At 42.3% G+C, this 23,275-nt stretch overlaps 1 protein-coding gene across 1 annotated transcript; it reads left to right on the forward strand.

Moving 5' to 3' along the window:
* Positions 1–945: 945 nt before the first annotated feature.
* Positions 946–22,222, forward strand: hgfb (hepatocyte growth factor b). Its single transcript, XM_030054635.1, has 18 exons — positions 946–1,086; positions 3,285–3,444; positions 3,889–4,001; positions 4,613–4,727; positions 6,617–6,765; positions 8,589–8,709; positions 10,278–10,396; positions 12,021–12,186; positions 12,320–12,453; positions 13,773–13,866; positions 15,544–15,674; positions 16,581–16,610; positions 17,305–17,410; positions 18,347–18,421; positions 18,511–18,660; positions 18,774–18,880; positions 19,730–19,872; positions 20,337–22,222. The coding sequence occupies exons 1-18, from the start codon at positions 1,038–1,040 to the stop codon at positions 20,514–20,516; spliced, it is 2,142 nt and encodes a 713-aa protein (XP_029910495.1). The 5' UTR covers positions 946–1,037; the 3' UTR covers positions 20,517–22,222.
* Positions 22,223–23,275: the final 1,053 nt, after the last annotated feature.

Genomic DNA, 23,275 nt, shown 5'->3' on the forward strand with positions numbered 1-23,275 from the left:
TTTGCAGTGTGCTGGGATTTCTATTTACTGAGTAGCCATAAACAGCCTCACAGGAGGAATGGAGCGGCACTGTGTGTTTGCTGGATCGCAGCAGTTTAGAGAAAATGCTGAGGCCAGCTCTGACTAACAAGTGTCACGTCTCCTATCTCATGCTGTCATCGCTGGAAATAGAGATGACACTCACAAGATGGATTGGGATGTCTTGTCCACCCCACCACTCCCCACCCCCTCCCTCTTGTAACTTCACCTCTTATCTGACACTGGAGGGAAGAAGGAAAATAGCATAAACAAACACCCCCCCTCTTTCTGACCTCCCCACTGGGTTTCCCCTTGCTGAAAGGGGCCTGCCAATATATCTGTTTCATTTCTGACCCTGATGTGCTGCCAAGTTGTGCTTGTTGGTGATCTTAAAAAAGATGAAAAAATAAGATGGAGTGGGATGCTTCTGTGTGAGACAGGCAAGGACTGAAAGAGAGGGGGGATTGGGGGTGGCAGCAAAAAATTGATTATAATCCTTAAATTTTTCTACAGGGACTTATTATATGTCTATGGTAGTGAATGTGCAGTGTAACCTTGTACTATTCCATTTTTCCCCCTTTTTTTAATATATTTTATGGTGCCATTTAAACATTCCTATAATAATTCCTGCAGAAACCCATAGTTTGGCAGGGGTATGTTTTACAGTAGGATAGGTAGTATGCAGTTTATTAAGGGATTATTGCTAATGTTTTTTTTTTTTTTTTTTTTTTTTTTTAAGAGAGGCATACACGGAGTGGGAGGGCAAAGGGAGAGAAAGGTAGAGAGGGGAGAGGGAGAAAGTAATGAGAGAGAGAGAGAGAGAGAGAGAGAGAGAGAGAGAGAGAGAGAGAGAGAGAGAGAGAGAGAGAGAGAGAGAGAGGCAGGCGAGGAAGTACTTAGAGAGGAGACGCATCATCTGTGCAGTGGTTGAAGCAACATCTCCAGGTTGCTGCCCGACAGCACAACAAGCAGCGTCTCAGTTGTTTGTCAAACTGTTGTTCCCCACCAGCGACACAACGATGTGGATTTACAAGATCATCTGCGGACTCTTCATCATCTCTTGCTCTGGTAAGTTTGGTGGAAACTGTTTGCAGCTGCTTGTTTTGCTCTTTTACAGGCTCGTGTGTAGTGGTGTTCCTCCTTGAGTAGCCTATCATGCATTGGCTTGCGCTCCGTTTACAAAACTGACTGTCATCCCATGAGTTTATAGTGGCCTTATCTTACTTTATCGTATTCTTCTTAGCTCCTATGGTATCTATAATATTCCTGCTGCGCCCCTACATGATTTTAGGCATATTATTTATAGTGCTGTGATATTTTTACAGCATCCTTCTATTAGAGGATTATTATATCTTGTTAAAGCTCGTTATAGCAAGATAGTCCCTTTGAAGTGGTGTGTGCTGTCACAACACAGTCGACAGAACATTTCTTAAGTATTAGCCGACTGAGTGAATTTCCAACATTATTAATAAGGAATGAAAACAAGACTCCACAGAGCCGATGAAGCGAGGGCTTTTCATCTCAACTCTTGCTGTAGTATCGTCGCAACATCTCTGTGCCAGAACGCATTACGCCGCATAGGGACGCATTAAAATGTAATGTTTGACTGGAGGATCATATGAGTTAAATTCGATGATCAAGTGAACAGATATAGCCCATTCTCTCCCAAATGGCCCGTATTAAAATCTAATTAGTGATTCAGTCGCCCTTTAATCCTACCAGAGAGCGATTTCGCGCCTCATTGCTCTTAGGCACTCAGGCAGGGAAACTGTCGAGCCGGTGAAGTGAAGTTGAGGGGCGGACATGACCCTTCTGACCCTCAGTTTGCATCTCCAAACAAGCAAAAGCTGCAACTGCAGCATTCAGTTTCTCCTTCAGATTATCCAGTGTTTTCATTGTCAATGTGCAATCTATATACTTATGTAGCAAACCTTCCAGAGCCATTATGCTTCCGTTTTAGATCTCTTTGATGAAGTTTGTTGGTTTTGCTCTTGCATTTAGAATTGAGTACACAATGGGCAGAGTTTCTGCTGGAATGGGTAGGAGGAGGAAGAAGGAGGAAGAGGAGGAGGAGGATGAGGAGGAGGAGGAGGAGAGTTCTCTCTCTGAATGTCTAACAGCCTCTCTGATTTTGCAGAGATACGGAGAGAACCTGCCAACAACAGAGGCAATGTAAAGGCACAGCACTGGTCCTGTGTTAATATGTGTGGTCAGTCTTGGTCTCGTTGGGCAAGTTGCTAAGGGGACAGTGATAAATGACTGCATCCCATTAGGTCCTGTAGATTAATAGCAGTCAAAGCAGGCTAATTAACACATTGTAATGCTGTTGCCCAATTGTTCTCAGTCTAGCTGGGCTCATTAGCAGACCAGCTAGACTGCATCCCCCATACCACAGAGGTGTAACATACTCAGGTCTTTCTCTGTGTATGCAGATTTATATATTTGTACGTGAAATCAAGTGATTCCTTTCTGTAGTAGAGATGAGTTTTCTGAATATTAGACATGTTTATCATGTTAGCCTTGTTACAGTTCTTAATCAGAAAGGCCAAAGAGTTAGAACCTGCATGACAACAGCCATGTGTCCTGTTGATGTGCCCTTGTGTAAGAAACTAAAAGCCTACATTATAAATTGTAAACAGCTCTGAATAAGGTAGGTAATTTATTTTTCTATGTGTCATGCTCCAAAAGGTACCCAGCCTACATGGGCGTACACGACACTGCAAAACGTAACAGACGAGCAATAAAATACTGAGAGCAAAAGGAGAACTATAATACTCCTCAATGCATGTCAAACAATGTCCAAACCAAACCAAATATGAAGACAAGTCTGCTCCACAGACATCACAGCTTTGAAACATAACTTTGGCACATCTGAAGCACCGACTGTGCCTTTAACACCTTTAAACATAAAGTGTCCTCATACCCTGTTGTTAAGCATTTAACACAAACTGAGCTTGATGAAACACATTGTCGGTAAACAGGTACTGTAGAATGAGGCTTGGGCCGATGTCTGGTAATATCAAATAGTGATATTTGTGGCCATATAGGATATATTCTGCACTGTCAACAATACAGACTTTTATTTCTGACTACTTATTTTATATTGTTTCATTTATTTTCTAATTTTTAATAAACACTGAGTTTAGGAGATTTTACATGAAAGAAAATGAGACCAATACTGAGAGGTAATTGGGGGATAATATTGACCACTATGATATTTTGACGGGACAACCAGTCATTAATATATTTCTGTAATCGTGTATCAGAAAGCAGAAGAAATGCACTCCAGGACTACCAGAGGAGTGACGGCGTCCGACTGGTTGTGCTGTCTCCTGATGCCTCTCACCTGACCAAAAGCAGGAAGTTGACCATGGCCAAGTGTGCCAGAGCCTGCAGCCGCAACAAGAGGCTCCCCTTCACCTGCAGGTCTGTCAGCTCTTACGGCACAAACCTTTCAGCACCTACGTTCGTTTAGCACTATGGAAGAGCAATTCCTCCACCACATGGATGGCAATTTTGATATTCGTATGTAAGATGTCAGACTCATTGTCAAGTGATGCTCCCTCAGTAGGTATGTTTGTCACACTTTGATAGTGCTCTTCACATGTACTTTGCTGTTGTACCCTTCTGCTTCATCAGACCTTGGCTGGTGTGCACAGTTATGTAACATCTTAGCATAAGCTGCGTAGAGTTTTCTGGTCTGCCTTAGACAAATTGCTTTGATTAAGGAAGTTTAGAAAAACTGACCATCATGTACGTCACCCTTTCCCGCACCCTCTTACTGTCTCTTTTCCTTTCCTTCCTCTCTCTCTCTCTCTCTCTCTCTCTCTCTCTCTCTCTCTCTCTCTCTCTCTCTCTCTCTCACTCCAGAGCGTTCCTCTATGATCATAAAAACAGGAAATGCCAGTGGCTGTCCTTCGACAGGAACTCACCAGGAGCCCAGAGCCAACAGGACTTCAACTACCAACTCTATCAGAAGAAAGGTGCCCCCCACTGTTTAGCAGACAGTGAAGCTGTGTTTTCCTTACGCCGCATCTCTCCGTTATGAAAACTTGCTTTGTCTCACTTCTAATTAGATGTGAGCTACAATTTCAAACTTTTTTAGGAGAACGAGAGCTCTTTCAGAACATATATACAGAGAATTTGATGATACTCAAGTACAGTGCTAAATTTCACAGGCGCTTCATAATGATGACACCCGTGAAGAGGAAGGTGATGCAGTGTTTATTGGGTTGCTGTGCATTATGGTCAACCTCTGTCATTAACGGGTTTTGTGCAAACACTGGAACCTCACCCCCCCCTTTCCCTGACTGCCCATAACAGCAAACATGCAAGCTGTGTTGCCTTGTTTTACTGGTTCCAAATGTTTTGCAGAAGATTAGGAAAACAGATTTGGATTTTGGCTTTGTCACATCCTTGTTAAGCTAAGTATTATAACTGAACATCTCCTTCTGTCTGCTTTCTACATCATCCCCACTGGCTCTGTATACACAACACTGTGTGATCACGTTGTTGGCTCATGTCACTCTCTCACTCTGCCTGTCTCTCTGTTTGTCTCTCTCTCTCTGTCTCTGTCTCTCTCTCTCTCTTGCAGACTATGTGAGAGAGTGCATTGTGGGTACAGGTCAGAGCTACAGGGGACGGAGGTCGGTGACAGTAAGCGGGATCCTGTGTCAGGCCTGGGCCTCTCCTATTCCACATGAACACAAGTACGACCTCAATGTGGTTTTCACTACCCGTGCCTACATAAACACTCTGAATTTTTACAAGCTGAAAGATGTTTATGAATCGGCTCACGTCCCTTTATCTCAGTCATAGGAAACTAACAGCGCTGTCATGTTCACCGGTGGTTCTTTCTTACCGTAAGCAATGTGTTAGTGTTGCAATTAGCTGGTAGCAAAAGGCCAGTGTGTGTTTATGTGTGTGTGCGCGTACGTGATATATTAGGGGTTGATTAGGCTCTCGGGAGTAGTCATTCATCAGAACTGATATGCTCTGACCTCATTGCAGTGCTTTACAGAGTCACTGATCATTTCCTGCCATGGCCTGCTGTTTATCTAGCTGTGTGTGTGTGTGTGTGTGTGTGTGTGTGTGTGTGTGTGTGTGTGTGTGTGTGTGTGTGTGTGTGCATATGCATGTGTGTTTCAGGGGGATTAGGATCATATCTAATATGCAGCTCCTGGTTAAGCCTTGGGTTCATCCCCTAGCGAAATTCCCAGATTATGCACATTTTTCAACTTGTCATACTTAATACCCTTTTAATAAATTATCCAGCCTTCAATAGTAAACAAAGCCAGTTAAGTGGAGTTATAAAACAAAATACATAAACTGATGCAGTGGAATGACTACTAATCTGTGTGTGTGTGTGTGTGCCTTAATTAATGTGTTAACTACATAGTACAAAAATGTCCAGCTCCTGCCAATGGGGTGAGATAATTCCACTTGTTTCCAGAGTAGTTTAGCAGTTTCACTTTTCCATAAGTGTCAAAACCTTCAAATGAGGGAGAATTGGTCAGAGACTCCATTATTATCAAGAAAATGACACTTGATTCAAGGTAATTGTATAATGAAGCTGAACTAAAAAAAAAAAAAAAAAAAAAAAAAAAAAAAATCTCTCCCCATTGGCAGCAGTTTTCACTTGATTGAAGAAAAATACATGCACACACACCTTACCTTCCAACTTTCTATTCTTTGTTTCTTGTGCCATTTCTTTCCTTCTATCATCGTCCATTCCCTGCTGCACAGAGGTAATAGTATGTCTTTGAAAGGCTTTGTAGTGAGTTGTCACTGTAGCACAAGAATCAAAGAGACCAATGTACGTTTAGACCTCCAGTGAACTTGCTTTATCAGACTGCTGTGAATGTCTCTGTAGGTCAGCTAATAAAAGCCAGGCGGTTTGTATGCGTTATCAGTCAGCTCACAGGCATGGGAAAACCCGAAATTACAGATACACACACACACACACATGCGCAAGAACAAATTGCATCTTTATCAGTGAAAGCTTTCTCCCTCTATTGTGATTGCAAAGACCTTCTCTTTTCTAATTTACTTGTCATTTCCCACTTGACTGAAAGACCACTTCTGAACTCCGTCTTTTCATCATTATTTGGAAAAACACAATTCGACTGTAAGACTACACCATGTTCGTCATCACAACCGGTGGCCGCAGCCATGTGCTTGCCCGATGTAGAAAAGATATGACTCATGTGGAGATTTATCACCATGTTTACACTACATGCAGAGCCAGCCTCATGGAAAAGTAATGATGCCTGTACATGGATTCTTCAAAGAGTCCATGAGTCTCCATCAAACTTTCTTCCTTCTTCCAAGGTTCAATCCTTTTGAATCTCCATAGTGACTGTGGTTAATTTTCACTGGTTATGGACAGAGGCAGGTTGCAGCCCTCAGCGTCTGGCAGCAGCTCTCTCAAAATGAGCGCCGGATTCTTGATTCTGTCAGTGATAAAAGAGCCAACAGAATCTGTGGCCTTGGGCATTTTTGCAAGTGTGGTTGCTGTGCTTGCTAGCTAGAATTTTTTGGCAACCAGGCCTTGTACATGTGTCTGTTTGCGTAACTGTGGCTTTTTGCCTCCTGACAGATTCATGTCAAAGAGGTACAGGAAGAAGGACCTCAGAGAAAACTACTGTCGGAATCCAGACAACTCCACCGTTGGACCATGGTGTTTCACCACTGACCCTCGCCCACACCTCAGACACCAGGAGTGTGGCATACCACAGTGCTCACAGGGTAGGCAGCACTCTTGCTTTCACACACACACACACACACACACACACACACACATACAAACACACACACAAAATGTATCTGTTTGTATGTAAGTGGACATTCATCTTGAAATAATGCCCATTCCACTTTGCAAATTGCTTCGCCAATTGTGGCTTGATAGTCTGGTCTGAGCTGCAGCAAATTAGGCAATCACACACCGCCTTGCACTAAGTGATGTTGGCTCTAACTGCGCCGGGCTGTGTGTGTGTGTCTGTATGTGTGTGCGTGCACAGCACAGATTTTTTTTTTTTTTTTTTTTTTTTTTTTTTTTTTCTGAGGCACGCCAGCTGCAGCAATTTCCAGGTGTGTGGTTCAGTTTATGCTGTCCCCTCTCATTCCATCAAGCTGCAGTTTTGTAAATGGTTTGAACCCAATGAGGCTGGTGTTAGGACCTCAGAAGAGCTTAATCCCCCCAACCTCTCCTATGGATAAAATGCTAGCTATTTTACATGGCAATCCCAATGGTGCTCATACACAGCAACCATTTGCTTAGAGTTATAGGCCTATAAATAAAACTCTTATATTTATCCTGTCAGGATGAGAGAAAAGCACTTTCCCACCAGTGTTTCAGCCTCAATGTTATATCACACAATATTACTGTCAGGCACTGATCTCTCCCTCAAGAAGGGGATGATAATGACCTCTGTTATCTAATCCCTGATGATTCATGCTGTCAGTGGGGATGTTCCCTGTGTGTATGACACTGGTTCATGTTAATGAGAGAGCATGCTGTGGTTTCCCGATGTGGATTACTGTTCTGATAAGACAGAACGGGAATCCACGTCACTCTCCAATTCACATATTGGATCCCACTGGGCTGTCGCAAGTTGCAAAATGGAGCTGATGACTTTTTTTTTTTCCTTTTTATTTTGATAAAACACATGTATTTTGTTCCAAATAAAAATGACTGGAAGGGTTTATCCAGAAATTAGCAGGATTTAATGGGAAACATACACACAGACACATAAACATGTGCATGCATATAAACACAAATACACGCAGGCCATGGTGCAAAAGGTGCTCTGTCATGGGAATGGCGGACTCATAAACATCTGTTTTTAATCTGGATGCTTTCTGTTGTTTACACAGGACAATGTGGGCTAAACACCATTCTAGTCAGCTAATGTTACCTTTTCTACATCAAAGACACCCTTATCCCATTAGCTTGACATATACTACATGCTACCATACATTAAGTGCCTATGTCTATAATGTAATTTCTGTGCCTAAATTGGGTATGTAATAAAGTATGTCTGTACTTAAAGGAAAATTCCAGCCTTAAACACATTAACACAATTTAAAACCTTGGCATGGTGATTTACATTGTGTCTCTGGTCCTGTTTGATCTTGTGTTATTGCTATTTTGCTCTAACAAGACAATAGTTAGTCCACTGACATGTCATGGAAAAAGTTTGCAAACTAAAACAGAGGCGTCACCTGTCAGGTTTTAGTATCAGCCCACTATGTGAAGAGCTCCGGCTTTGTCAACCAAGGAGCTAACTTATTATTAACTTACTTTACTTGGCATCTTTTAAAAATTCGAATAAAGTAATTAAATGTAGTGCTGTTAATCATTTTGTTAGAATTGTTGTGGCTTTTAAAATCATGAATGTGTCATTTTGAAAGAAAAAACCCTTGTGTTCCTTTTATTTATTCAAATCACAAATATTTTCCATGTTGCATCCCTAGCAAAGAGGAGGTAGTGAATTTTACTCAAAATTCCCAGGGTTGATTTGTGTGTGTATGTGTATGTGTATGTGTGTACATGTGCATATGCTTTACAGTGGAGTGTGTCCACTGTAATGGAGAAGATTACAGAGGACCTATGGACCACACAGAGAGTGGAAAGGAATGCCAGCGCTGGGATCTGGATGAGCCACACAAACACCTGTACCATCCCAAGAGGTAACACACACACACACACACACACATACACTTAGAAACATCTGCATACCCACTCACAGTGCAATCTGCATGCTCAATGATATAGACGCCAGCACTCACAATGTCATACATAATGCAATGGCAACTGCATGGCTTATATAACCATCAGCTCATAGAATGCTTTCATATGGTTGTGGGGAACCAACTCTAATTTTCTATATTTGTGGAGTCCACATTACTCTCTTTACTGGAGATGAAGTGATTTGGAATCAGCCAGCGTATCTGTCCCTGGAGAAATGCTATCAGAGTGTAATGTGTAATTGTATGTTTTTAGCTGGGCTACACTGAGAAAACACCTCATTTTGGCTTAATGGGCCTGAATTCCTTAACGCTCTCAGCAGAGCATAGAGCAGACTCATGTCCAGCCTGGAGATAGGTTTATATCTATTTTAACTAGGCCCGATCTTTGGATAACATATTAGTATTCCTTGCATGATCTGTGCATGTGTGTGTGTGTCTGTATTGATGTGTGCAAGCGTGTCTTCCAGCTAGTCAGGAGGCAGGTGGTCTGGATTAGTGTGGACTCGTTAACACATCCTTAATCATCCCAGTGTTTGTATAAACGAGGTCCCAGACTGCACATAGCACTAATGTAATGAGGGGGTCCCACAGCCTGACACTGTAGGCCTGCTGGAGGATGCAGGCCTGCAGGGATGGGGGCTTTGGGAGGAATTTGAACACCTGTAGTGGTGCAGCCTGTTGTCTGCTGCATTCCCTCGAGCTCTGTGCAGATTCACAGATGGAGACGATGCAGTATCCTGGTTATTGTCTGTAAAACATTTCTTCACTGTTGCTCCATAGTCTCCATCTGCAATCCTTTGTAAAATAAATAAATAAATAAATAAATAAATCTCTTTTCAGGTTTCGGAGGGCTTAAGGATTTATGCTGCAATTAGTTTTTTGTGTCAGTTTTACTTCAAGACAGAAATCTGTGCTGTGTGCTGTAGGTCCAGGGGATAATTTATGCAGTAAGGGTGTGATTATTTGGCTGAACAGTGATTCAGCTCAATTCACAATACACTAATAGGCAATTTGATTTAAGAACAAGTTTTATTTTTTGGAACAATTCAGTTCAATTCAACTTTGTAAACCATGATCCCGTTCAACAATTTTATATCCATTAATAAGCATGTGCAATAATGTAAGACTATCCTTTCTTCTTTGTGGAAAAAAATAGGGCAACAGAGTGATTCATTCTATAAAAAGAACTCTTGGCAGAAAGTTGCAATTTATTTTTTTTTTTTAGATCACCACAACAATAATCTTTTTAAAGGGATCATGAATGATTGGAAAGCATTTCATGAATGTTTCTCTTTATTGCTTTTTGCAGATCGATTCAGTTGAATTGGCAGAATTTATTATTGATGCATCAATGCAGTAAATCAGTCTTTATGCAACATACGTTTATGATTGGTTTCCACTGTTGTGGCTACTGCCCTGTGCAAGATACCCAGAGCAACGATGCATTTTGCTCTTTTTGCAGGTTTTTTTCTGGCTCTGAGCTTGTTTTTTTGTGTGTTTTGTATTAGGTACCCTGACAAGGGCCTGGATGATAACTACTGTAGAAACCCAGATGGACGCCACAGACCCTGGTGCTTTACAACAGACCCACACACACCCTGGGAGTACTGTAACATCAAAGTCTGCGGTAAGTACGCAGGCACGTGTGTTTTTGTGCGTGTTTACGTGTCCAGTGAAAATCTGTGTGTGCATTTGTACAGAGGCATTTGCATGCATAAGGCCCCTTTTAGTGCAAAGTATGATCGAATGCACAAGAATTTACAACTTTCAGTATCTTTCACTTTGCCAGGTGTCTCCCTGTCATTGGGTCGTGCTGCAGAATATGCACACACTCAGACGCACACACACAGTCCTTCTCTGCGGTTTAGTCCTCTGTTATGTCTTCTCTAACAGCTAGAATGTTTATTTTCCTCCTGCACCATTGGCTTGCTGTTTGTTGTTCTATGCCAGCTCTTACGTGTGGTGGTCAGCCTGCACGGGGCTCAGTTACTGCTGCACATAAACCTCCTGTTGGAGCCTCAGACACAACATCAGGATCGCTCACACACACACACACACACACACACACACACACACACACGCTACAAGTAGATCGCTCACATTACACTTCAAACACATACAGAGTTGAGAGAGCAGTATGAGTACTGTGTAAGAGGGGTGTCTGTGTGTGTGTGTGTGTGTGTGTGTGTGTGTGTTTGCGTGCATGGGCGTGCCTGTTGGCAGGGAGTTTTTGCAGTTGTTGTAATGTTCAGATGTATCCAATATGCTCTTAAATGCAGCTGAGTGTTTTGTACATTTGACTGCGACAGAGTAAGCCGTCAGCTATGTCCTAGTTGACCCCATTATCAATATAGAGGTGAGACAGCTACTGCGGTCTTCAGGAATAGAAAACAGAGAGAATACTTGTGTTGTTGTTGGGCTCAGCTTCTCTCTCCTGAGTCTGCAACTGGCCCGCTTGCCTGCTAGAATCATCAGCAGATCTGGCACCATGTTTACTAGATGGCAGTCCTCCATGTGGGCCCAGTGATTCACTGTTCCCCCTGCTTTCCCTCTAAAAATTGTCTCCCGCCCCCTGCTCTCTCTCTTTCTCTTGGGTTCTCTCTCTCCTTCTTTCTCTCTTTCTCTCTTTCTCTCCCTCTCTCTCTCTCCGTCTCTCTGTCACTCTCTCATTCTCTCCCTCTGTCTCCCTTTCTGATATGGGAGTTTGTTGGGAGCAGACCAAGTTTACGACCCAGTTAGTCTTAATCAAAACAAGGCAGAGAGGAGAAAGCAAAAGACAGAGAGAGACAAAGTGTTCCTTTGTCCAGGCTAGCTGCTTTGTTTACTGTCAAAACCACTGCATATCTATTTTTAGAAGTTACTGTATGGACGGAAGCTGTTTCAGATACTGGAAGAGCCAAAGTTTACACATTGTTGTGCATAGTTATGCGTAACATTCAGGCTAATGAACTCAAGGATAATGAACTAGAGCTTGCACATTGCTTTGGATCAGCCCTGGCTCGGACTTGTTATGCAGAAAAGCAGAGAAGAAGTATTCTCTGCCGTTGTTTTTGAAAATGTGGCTATAGTAGCATGATAGTATAGCCTTCTGAACTCCTAGATCAGAGGTGGAGGCTGCTTGGCCAAAATCAAATTGCCAAAGACATGTTCACATAGCTCATTTACTCCACTTTAGCCCTTGTTATTTTTTAGATGTTCTTTTTAGTGGTCCTTTGATACTCAACCCCTAACCTCTTACTCTTCCTACACAGACACACCCATTAAAAGAAATGTAGAGGAAACAACCGAGTGTTACCATGGAAAAGGAGAGGGCTACAGGGGTACAGTAGATGTGACGCCCACAGGACTCACCTGCCAACGCTGGGACTCGCAGTATCCTCACAACCACACATTCACACCGCAGGCCTACCGCTGCAAGTGAGTCAGACGCGCATAAAGAAAACATCTACTCACACACCTACCCACCCACCTTCACCCCTCCCCACACACACACACACACACGCACATAGACAAATACAGATAGTAGAATGACTAACTCTGTGTTTCCCAGAGACCTGAGAGAGAACTACTGTCGAAACCCAGATGGCCAGGATTTCCCATGGTGCTTCACCACCGACCCCAGAGTGCGAACAATGTTCTGTACCAACATCCCTCAGTGCGGCACCCAGAACACACTGGATGATGGTGAGAGGAAGGAATCTTAATGGCTTAATTTCACACTCTAAACCATTCCCAGACAGTGTCTTTTGCGCATGCAAATTCATTAATCATAATGGAGGCGTGCTGCAGGTATGCTCATGCATGCTGTCCGGCGTGCATGTGTGTGTATCTAGGGTGTACTGAAATAAAAATACCTGACCTTTTTGGAAAGCTAATCAGTCAGCTCCACAGGTCTCTTATGCCTCTCACATTCTGTCCTGGTATGTCACAGTATCCCGGCTAACAGAGCCTGGCTTGTGTGGAAGAGCCACTCATAATAGACCCGCTAGTTACCTGGAATTATTTGACATTTCAGGTTGTTGTTATTTTGACACCAGTGAACAAAGCAATGCATGGAGGAACATCAGCTCTGAGCTTGGGATGATTGGAGGGCATCTGCACTGTACTGAATGCCAATGAGTCAGTTGGTTTCCTACTATAGGATACTTTTGGTTTCTTAGTAACGGCAGATGTGACCGGAGAACAACCTTATTAGTGTCTTGGTAAAATCATGTGTGCAGCACGACTGTTGTTTTCTGCTCTGTCCTCACATGTGAAGCAGGGAAATGGAGTTCACATGAGACCTTGTAGTAAGATCTGCTGAACCACTAATAGAGTAACCACACGTATTGGTTTGAGACCATGTTTTCTGCCTCCCTGTGGAGAGCTGTAGCCCTTTAGGACTGTGGGAAGGCCTGACCACCACACGTCACATAAACCATCTTTGACAGCAGCCCAGGATCGTCAGGTCTCTTTGGACAATGAAAGATGGGGAAGACGGATTAGTGCTGGATGGGATTTTTTCTGGGGCAGCAAGAGATTTGGAAGTAAAAGCTGTGAATCCATGGCTGAACACACAAATTCAAAATTCTCAAGAGGTCTGCTATATTGCTAACAGTGGGATTACAAGTCCAGAGGTTGTGTTTTGGTCTACCCTTGAGGTTTGAATGTGTTCCCACATGCAGATGAAAAGCAGGGTGATGGACAGTTTTAAGAACATATTTATGACCTGTGTTTTTCTTAGGCACCATTGAGGGCTTACGTGTGTTTCCAACTAGGCGTATTACAAATCCCCCAATGAAATCTTGGAATTCAGAGCTTTCATCAGTTTTCACTAGTCTTTACAGATTTTATCACATGATTTAAAATGTAACACACACTCTATGCTACAGAGTATAAAAAACTATTGTGGTGGTGCAAATTTTTCTAAGCTTCGTAATCTTGAGTAACGTCTGTTTTCCATGGTTGTTGGTGTAGTTGTTCCATGTTCGTATACAGATCGACTTTCTCTTTTCAAACTTCAGACTGCTATGAAGGCTTTGGAGAGACTTACAGAGGAGAGCAGTCAAGGACAAGATCAAACCTGCCCTGTGCTCCCTGGAGAGACCACAGCAACAGGTCAGTGCACTGGATCCGGACTACTCGCTAACTTAATAACTTTCCCAAATCCTACCATGATGTACAAAACAGGACTGTGCTATCAGTAATTTGCCTGCATTTCAGTGCACACTAAACAAGCACCTTTCCCCAAAATATGGATCAGGATGCCATACAGCTCTTGCACATATAAATGATCAGAGTTTGGAGGAGCCTTGCATCAAAACAAAACACTGATAACAGGGTCCGATGTTGACAGACTATCAGTATCGGACAATATCCAAAAATGAAATCAATTAATGTGTTATTAGTACAATTTTTAAATTAGCAACAGAACAAAACAAAAAAAAAAACATAGTCTTTTGTTTATGAAACAGTTAAATTATTTTAACACAGGCCTGTCTTAAAAGCTGAACTTGTTTTGCACCTGCATTCATATTCTGATTCTTACAAAAATTCACATTGATATTGTAGCGCTATTCAGCTGTTATGGGAGGGAAGATATTATATGTCTCATCTGCCTCGAAAAACACACGTCGTTCCATCCTACACTGATAATAGGCAGAAATTATCTAAATTACATAAATGCCAAAGAGAAAATCATTGCCTGAGAAATTAGCTTTTTGAGATATAATGTTTCTGCAAGGCGGTGTTGGTATGCAGGAGAGCATGTTCTTGTGTTTTCCAGAACCATGTGTGTGAACCTGAGAGATGAGGGTGCTGGTTGTAAGGGCAGGGGGGTGAGCGAGCTATTATTGACCTCTAGTTAAGTCATTTTGTTGTTAACAGATCAAGAGAGACCCTAAGGTTTCTCAGAGGAGAAAGGGCTCCTGTGGGTGCTACGATTAGCCTCCACAGCGTCTCCTAATGTCCACAGACGTGTTTCCTTGAAAATGATGTAACTCAGCAGGAATGACTCCCAATGATAACTCGGTTAGTGGGGAGGTGCACGTCACACCTCACCTCTGACCCTGGCCACTCCCTCCTAGGAACACTTCAAAGCCAATCAGCTCCATTGCTTGGCCCCTGCTTAGGGGGTGAAAGGTCAGGGCCAGGGAGTCAGTGTGTGAGCTGGCAGAGACACAACACACGCACAAATACATGAGGCCTGCACATGCACACTTAGCCCAATGCTATCTCTGTCTCTCGCACACAAAAACACACACACACACATAATTTTAACTGTGCAACTCCATGTGGTTGGGTACCCAGCATTCTCTCTCCCAAGTCTCCTTTTCACCTCACATTTCCTTTGTCTTATCGCCCCAGGAATTCAGTCTGGGAAAGATTTCTGCCTGTGGTTCTTAGGAGAATATCCCCATGTGTGGGATATGTCTGCATGTGCATGTATTAGATATGTGAGTGTAGGTGGGTGCATACTGTCTCAGTGAGTAATTCCTCTGTAGATCACCTCCTTATCTCCTCCTGTGGGAGAGAGTATACACAGCTGTGTGCTTTGACGATCCAGATCCTATCTGGTTAAACTGGTGAAGCTTTAGTAATACTGTTAGTTGTAAATCACCGGATACTTTTCTCCTTTCATCGAAGAAACAGTAAATGTCTGTGAAATCTCTTTTGTTTCTCATATAGTCTTCAGGGATCGCTGAATAGTCCTGAATGATGCAGTTATTGGATTTCATGGGCAATGCTGTTATGGTTATGTACTGTGTGTGTGTGTGTGTATGTGTGTGTATCCAGTGGTGAGAGAGGCATGCTGATGGTTGGCCTGGATGGAAACTACTGCAGAAACCCTGATAAAGACAAACACGGCCCCTGGTGTTACACCAACAGCTCGGCTATATCCTGGGACTACTGCAATGTCAAACCATGTGAGTGACATGCGCATGTGTAAATACAGTTCACACACACACAAGTGCTCAAATGGTTAGTCGAGTCGATCAACATAAATTAATCGGCTCTAATTTCAATAATCGATTCATCCTTTTAGTCATTTATCAAGTAAAAATCTGAAAACATTCTAGTTTTTCTATCCTGAAGATTCCAATATTATTTTACTTTTCTCCATTCATGTTATTATTAAATTAATCAGGTCAGACTCAGCATGCATTTGTCATTGTTTTTGACACTTCATAGACTAAATGACTGTTAATTAAAAAATCAGCAGATTAATCAACTATTAATTGAAGCCCTAACGTGCACACACACACACCCACACACACACAAACAAAGATGGACGCAAGCACTCATGTACACACATTCAGAGAAGATGATGACTGTGTGAAACTGCCTGTTTGTTACGTTTGGAATAAGTCAGAACTCGCATATATCTGTCTGCACCCTTTGCATCTATCTTTCCCTCTCTGTCTCTCTTTCTCTCTCTCACACACACACACACACACATACAGACACACACACACAGACAGACACACAGGCTTTATTGGCTGCATGTAGATCTGTCTACACTCGCAGGTCATTGTGTCAGAGGAGATTCACAACTCATCAGGAAGACAGGGGGGTCTGTCTAACCATTCCCACATGGAGCAAGAGCTTGGGACTGTGTGCATGTCTGTGTCCTGTCCTGTGTCTGTTTTTCTGTGGTTTCTGCTCCTTTGTAAATATGTGCAGCATGTACAGTATGCATACATTTTGAGCTGCAGTGCCTATACAGCGCACACACAAAATGTCAGTAGATTTATTTGATAATGTGCAAGTTTGTCTTATCTTGTACCAATTATTGCTCACTCACCCCTTGTTTGTTTCTCTCCTCTGTGTAGGTGAATCTTCACAGAACACCATTCCACAGGGTGAGTGTCTGCATCTGACAGCTTCTCTGTCTGACTGTGTTTGTGGCTTAGATGCCACTCTTCTGTGTTTGATAGCCTCCAGGGCGCGAGTTCGCAAGTAGCACCATTTGGTTTTCAGAAGGCAGTGGAGTTCTTTTTTACGTCCCGCCACTAAGGTGCCGTGGCCCAGGACATTATGTCATCATGTTGATATGCGGCTGTGCGTCTGTCTAGACACATTCTTGTGAACACAGTCACTCATGAGCAGTACATGACAGAGACATCATACTAACATTGCTTTCATGGGGTGAACAACCTGACTGAATTCTCAAGTACCTTCCTGTGTAAATTTGCATATCAATGAAAAAACAGATTTTCTTGAAACTGTTGTAACTCTTTAATCTATTAAGATACTTTATAATATCCACATCATCTGTGCGCCATGTTGAAAAAGGATATTTACACGAGAATACTTGTTAACCAGCTCATTAACTTAATTGATGATCTCATTAGCATAATGTATGTTTAATATATCATGGTGATACATTAGTTAGGTCAAGTGCCTGTAGTGTGACCCATTACTCTCATAAACAGCATGTCCCCAGTGAATATGGCTGCACCTTTTAACGCATGTTAATTTCTTTAATGTTGATGGTAAATGCTACATGACATGAAATGTATATGAAACGTGTGTGTGTGTTCTCTGCTTTTCCAGGTGAGCAATCCTCTGTGGTGTGTTTTGTCCATAAGAGGCCCAGGATAGTGGGGGGAGGTCCAGTCAACATATCTGACGGCAGCTGGATGGTCAGCATACAGAGAGGGTACAGCAATACATCCATATATCACACTGTAAACAATTTATTCTACAAATGAAGGGAAAAGGGTGGGAGATGAAAACTCTGACCTGGCTAGCCCACCCTTAAAACTGTCATTAGTACTGTGTTTGTTGCTTGTTTGTTTGTTTGTTTGTTGGCTTGTTTGCTTGTCTTTTTCTTCCATTCCCCAGTGGAGAGTCCAGCTGCTGTTTCCGTGGCCTTTTCCATCTTGGCCAAAACACTTAATAGAAAAACACTGTCACATGCATTTAGAGCAAATGTGTTTTTCCATTTAGTTTAAATATAGGCAGCCTTGACAGAAGTACCCAGTCATATGCAGCTATGTATTCACTATCATTCACTCATTAGAAGCCTCAAACAACCAACAATGTAAGCATACTGATTGGGCCTAGCTCTACCACAACCTAAACATCTCTTATTCTGCTCGATGGCAGATAATTGTTTGTGATTGCTGAAAGAAATATGAAGCCATTAATAAAACAGTTCAGTTGTTATTCACTACAGTTTGTGCAGAGCTATTCTGAGTTCTGCAAAACCTAAGTCTACATTTCACATTTTAGTTCGTCATAAACTGAAAGGTAAAGATCAATAAGTCCAATAAGTCTGAGGTCTGAAGTCTGATATTCTGTGGCGCTGAACTAGCAAACACTTCCAAGTATCATTAACAGTGGCTGCTGCATCAGGAACACAAATTAAATTTTACGAGTGTCAATATTTTCTGTCCTTCTTCTTCTTCTTCTCCTCCTCCTCCTCCTCCTCCTCCTCCTCCTTCTCCTTCTTCTTCTTCCGAAATGTATGGAGCTTGGAATTACAATAAATGTATGACTTACAATGTGTGACTGGAACACAGCATTAGTGAATGCATGCCAAAGTTTTCAGATGACTTGATGATGTATCATGTCTGTTCTGTGCTCTTTCCAGTTCAATGCACTGGTGTGGAGGTTCGCTCATAAGGGAGGAGTGGGTACTCACTGACAGACAGTGCTTCTCCTCATGGTAACATCATGTATATAGTAGTTTGTTCTCTTTGTCACATTGTTTTTCTATTTTTTATATCATGTTAACCGTGTCTTGTACCTCTCCAGTGTCCCAGACCTCAGTGAGTATCAGGTGTGGTTGGGAGTTTCTGATCTGCGAGAGGGATCTCCTGATTGGTCCAGCAGACAGGAGATCAGCATAGCTCATGTGATATGTGGCCCTGAGGGCTCCAACCTGGCCCTTGTAAGGCTGTCTAAGTGAGTGCCTGGAAAAATAATCTCACTGATATATTGGTATATCTGTTTGTGTGTGTGTGTGTGTTTCATTTGAAGCACAAAGCAAATAATTTTTTCCCCTCTCTTTTGTCCAGGCCTGCCCTTCCTGCAGATAATGTCCACACGATTCAGCTTCCTGTGGCCGGGTGCTCAATCCGAGAAGGAACGATGTGTAAAATGTATGGATGGGGAGAGACCAAAGGTACTGATACTCTGTCCTATAGTATATATAGCTATTTTACTACCTGCAGTCTGTATCTGTAGATATATGAATGATATTTACATATGTGTGTCAGGCCATAAGGTTCATGCTCAGACACTGCCCGGTGAAATTTAATGAGCCTTTAGGGGGAGATGTATTTTTACATCGAAACAGTATCCACAGATTTCCAAACAACTGCACTGAGATGAGGAGGAGGTAGTAATTATACAGTATGCTGAATAAAATGGATGCTGCAGAAAGGATGTTTACAATTGTTGCACAGAGCAGGCGAGTTTTAACATCTCTCATAGGGAGGATATTTATCATTTCAAACGCACCACAAAATTTAACAGACCACTTTCGAACACTGGACACAGATTATGGAGTCCATTGTATCAAGTGGCTTAAATGTTACCTGCTGGAGCTTTTTAACATCACAAACTACAAAGTTTCACAACCGCTGTCAAGGTGTTGATCTTGTAACAGCCATGATTGCAGGAAGCTGTCCAAGATACTTTGACTGCTCCTTGTTGCTCATTATTGCAGATGTGCAGATTTTAATATCAAAGTTACTGTAAAAAGCCCACCTGCCCACTCACCTGGACTGTTACACAACTGCACTGTGAAGATAGATAGAACAAGCCAAATTTTTATCTTTATTTTTACGCCAATATTGGCTCCGTTCTAATTTTTTACTGTAATAGCTGCCAACAGGTGGGGGGTAGATCCCATTTGGATGGTGGGGCCTCTCCACCTTACTGGGGCTGCCTGGATATACTTTCCAGCAAAGCATCTCAATGTGCTGAAACAGAACAGCACCAGTGAACAGCTGATTCTCCCATCTTTCAGGTAGCGGCCATGACGACGTGCTGAAGGTTGTCGATCTGCCCATAGTCAGTAATGAAAAGTGCAGAGAGCAGCACAGAGGGAGTCTCCACATCACCAACACCAAGATCTGTGCGGGTGGCAAGAGGAACGAAGGAGTATGTGAGGTAAACTGTCTCTAGTATCTCATTCTTTTCTTTCTCAGGCATCTTTCCATCCAAGTAGGGGGCCAAATAACATTTTCAGCGTTCAAAAGACAAGCTCCACAGGAGAATCCACATAGTGTTTTTATGATCTTGTGCAGTTTTGGCTCTGTTTTGTAAACAACCAAAATCTTTTACTTTTTGGATCAAGTGATAGTTCTCAGTGTGTGATTTTATAAGAACATTTGTTTTGTGGTTCAGCACTGCAGTTTCTTTTAAAGCTCAGCTTTATCTAATCTCAAAGAAGTGTTCATTGAGTTTGCCAGCTTAGTATCCATTCTGTTTTAAATAAAGAAGTCTTTTTTTTTTTTTTTAAATAACATCTAAGATCAGAGTCTCGTCAGCTTTGGAAGAGGGCTGCCCATGTTCACGCCATTTCTGAACTGTTCACATGAGGAAAAATACTATCTTTATTTTCTTTCTTGCAGAGGGATTACGGCGGCCCTCTGGTGTGTCAGGATGGTGAAATCAGGGTTATTGTAGGAGTTAGTGTCCATGGCAGAGGCTGTGCTCGGGCCAACCAACCTGGCATCTTCATCAACGTGCCCTTCTACACACAGTGGATCCACAAGGTCTTCAAATACTACCCCAACCCTGAGATCATCTAGAGACTCAACACAAAATAAAAACATAACCTCGAGTCAAAAGCAAAACCTAGAGCCTCTTCTTCTCCAGCGGTGCTGTATGAATGACTTTTTGAACCCAGATACCAATTAGACACTCAGCTGGGGATGAGTCATTGTTAGATGAATGGACTGGGAACCACCATGTACTTAGACTTAAACACAGCATTAACAGATACCACATTGATTGTTAGAGTAATTGATGGCAATTATGAAGGGTAAAAGGTAATACTAGTCCAGGTGCTGGATGGAGGAAAAGAGCTGCTGAAGCAGCTGATTATAGAAGATCTAACCTGATACAACCAGAATGCAAGACAAAAAGGATGACTTTGAATGAGATCAGACAAACAAGTGCAGTTTTTGGTTTTCATTCATCATTTCCTATTTCATTTTGTAGCAAAACTACCAGAGTGGTATGTGCGCATGTGAAAACTCTCTTGATTCCTGGCATTACTTGAACGTTTTGGACACCAAAGTGCAGTGGTTCAGTGGCTCCCTCGGTAGAGTACATCAATGGGCCACTTAGAAAACTATCCAGTGGTAGGGCACTGTTAAGGGCACTCTAACTAGGCTCCCTACATCCCTAGGGGCTTGGATAAAGTGGTCCTAACTGTATATAGTATTTTAATGAGTGTATTTGTGACACTCTAAAGGCGATTTGGGTCTTATAGATCTGTGACAAGAGAACGTGAATGTGGTGGTAGGTAGATAAATGATGTACAATGTGTTATCTACATCTAAGCTTCTATTTCATAATGATGTCAGCTATACTGAAACATCAAACTGAACTCCAATATCCTAATGTTACTGCAAAACCACCAACTGTATATATGAATAAATGTGCTGTTGCATTATGTATGGATACAAAGGAATGTATGGCAGGTAAGCCTCGATATGTAAAAAAAAACAAACAAACAAACAAAAAAGAAAGAAACAAAAAAAACTGTAATGTTGTTCAATGTGTCGACACAAGTTCTCTCTTTCCTGTACCTGTTTTTTTTTTTTTGTTCCAAACACCTCATTCCTATTTCATAATGTGTATGTGTACCTGTGTTTTTCTTTGTGTGCATCAGTGTGTGTGGGTGTGTGTGTGAGCAAGAACGAGACAGCAGTGAATGAAAGAGATAGAGAGTGTTGGAGTGTGAGCGTTTGTGTGTGTGTGAGCTTATGCATGTTTGAACTCGAGCTGAATCCCCACACTCAGACCTTGGCAGACCTCCAGTCCCATTGCACTCTGGAGATGAGCTTCACAAAGTCTGTCACTTCAAACTCTGTCTGGGAAGAGGAGACGCTCTTCATAACTGCATTGTCTGCTATGGATGCTCCAATTGGAAAACTCAATGGCCCTTCAAGCATATTAATGCACCTGTTTGACCAGTGCAAACAACTGAAATAGCTTTATTTTATAAGTACATGATCTCTGTATGAGAGAGAAAATGTGTACTCGTTTGTGTGAGTGTGTGTGTGTGTGTGTGAGTGTATGTGCACACTGAAAGTTGCTGCAAGCTGCTATAGCCTTCAAGTTGTACAGTACTGTTATGTCCTCTGTACGATGTACATTCACTATAACTTTCATAACATATTAACCAGTATTCTGTATGTTTAGCTCAATCTCACTAAGCAAGTCAATGAATTGTTTATTTGTGTACTTTAGGATGTTTGCCAGCATAATAAATGACTTTTTTAATCTATGACAAGCCTTTTGATTTCATATGATTATAAATGTCTCAGATGCTTATTAATGTGTCTGTGAGTGTTTGTGTGTGTGTGTGTATGTACTGGATGCAAATGTATGGAGTATACGAGCCAATTCACAGTATATAAATAAGTCAATGCTGTTACCTATACCTACCAGTAGATGGCACTACAGTTGCATAGAGAGCATTAAGATGTCTTACTCTCTCTTTCTCTCGCTCTCTCAGTCTCACTCTCTCCCTGTCTCACTCTCTCTCTCTCATGCACGCTCCCACAGCTATATTCACACTCACACATCCACCCACATGCACACGTGTGCACATACACACAAACACACAAACAACACAAATGCTGGAGATGCACACACACACACACACACACAGAGAGAGAGAGAGAGAGAGATACATATATAACTCCTCTCAACCTTGTAACTATGATCAAATACTGACAAAATGGCAGTATTCTGTCTTTGCTCTGTTTTAAATCAGAGCTCAGAGACAGGGAGCAAGGGGTGAGGAAGGTGTTGTGGTGGGGTAGGTGGGTGGGTGGGTGGTGGGGACCGAAGTGTGAAGCGAAATGACTGAAGGTGAAGGAGCGGAGGAGAGTGAGGCCTTGGGACAGAGCTGGAGATTAAACGCTGAATCCATTGATGTTGTGTTAGGGAACTTAAGGAGCAAGCAGAAAATACACAGGGATAGACATTTTCTGTTGCTATGCACAGTGCGAGCATCGTGAGCTGACGCTGACACACACTACACGAACTCTCTCTCGCTCTCTCTCTCTCTCACCCTCTCTCTCTCTCACACACACACATGCACACACACACACACACACACACACACACACACATAGCTGTCTCTGATAATACTTACAAAGATACTGTAGGGGCATCAAAGGCAGTTGAAGTGTATGAAGTTTGCTTTTATCTGTAGGTCAGATGGATGGATGAATGGATAGACAGACGTAAATACATACAGGCAGACAGATAGAAGCACAAATACACACACACACACACACACACACACACACACTGACTGAGTGGCTGACTT

This window comes from Myripristis murdjan, chromosome 6 (genome assembly GCF_902150065.1).
Source record: "Myripristis murdjan chromosome 6, fMyrMur1.1, whole genome shotgun sequence".
Lineage (NCBI taxonomy): Eukaryota > Metazoa > Chordata > Actinopteri > Holocentriformes > Holocentridae > Myripristis > Myripristis murdjan.

Excerpts from the sequence above, each read along its gene's own strand:
- hgfb (XM_030054635.1), top strand. The coding sequence starts at position 1,038 with ATGTGGATTTACAAGATCATCTGCGGACTCTTCATCATCTCTTGCTCT. Across the intron at positions 4,002-4,612 it reads CCAACTCTATCAGAAGAAAG|ACTATGTGAGAGAGTGCATT; the intron begins GTGCCCCCCACT and ends TCTCTCTTGCAG. Across the intron at positions 10,397-12,020 it reads CTGTAACATCAAAGTCTGCG|ACACACCCATTAAAAGAAAT; the intron begins GTAAGTACGCAG and ends CTTCCTACACAG.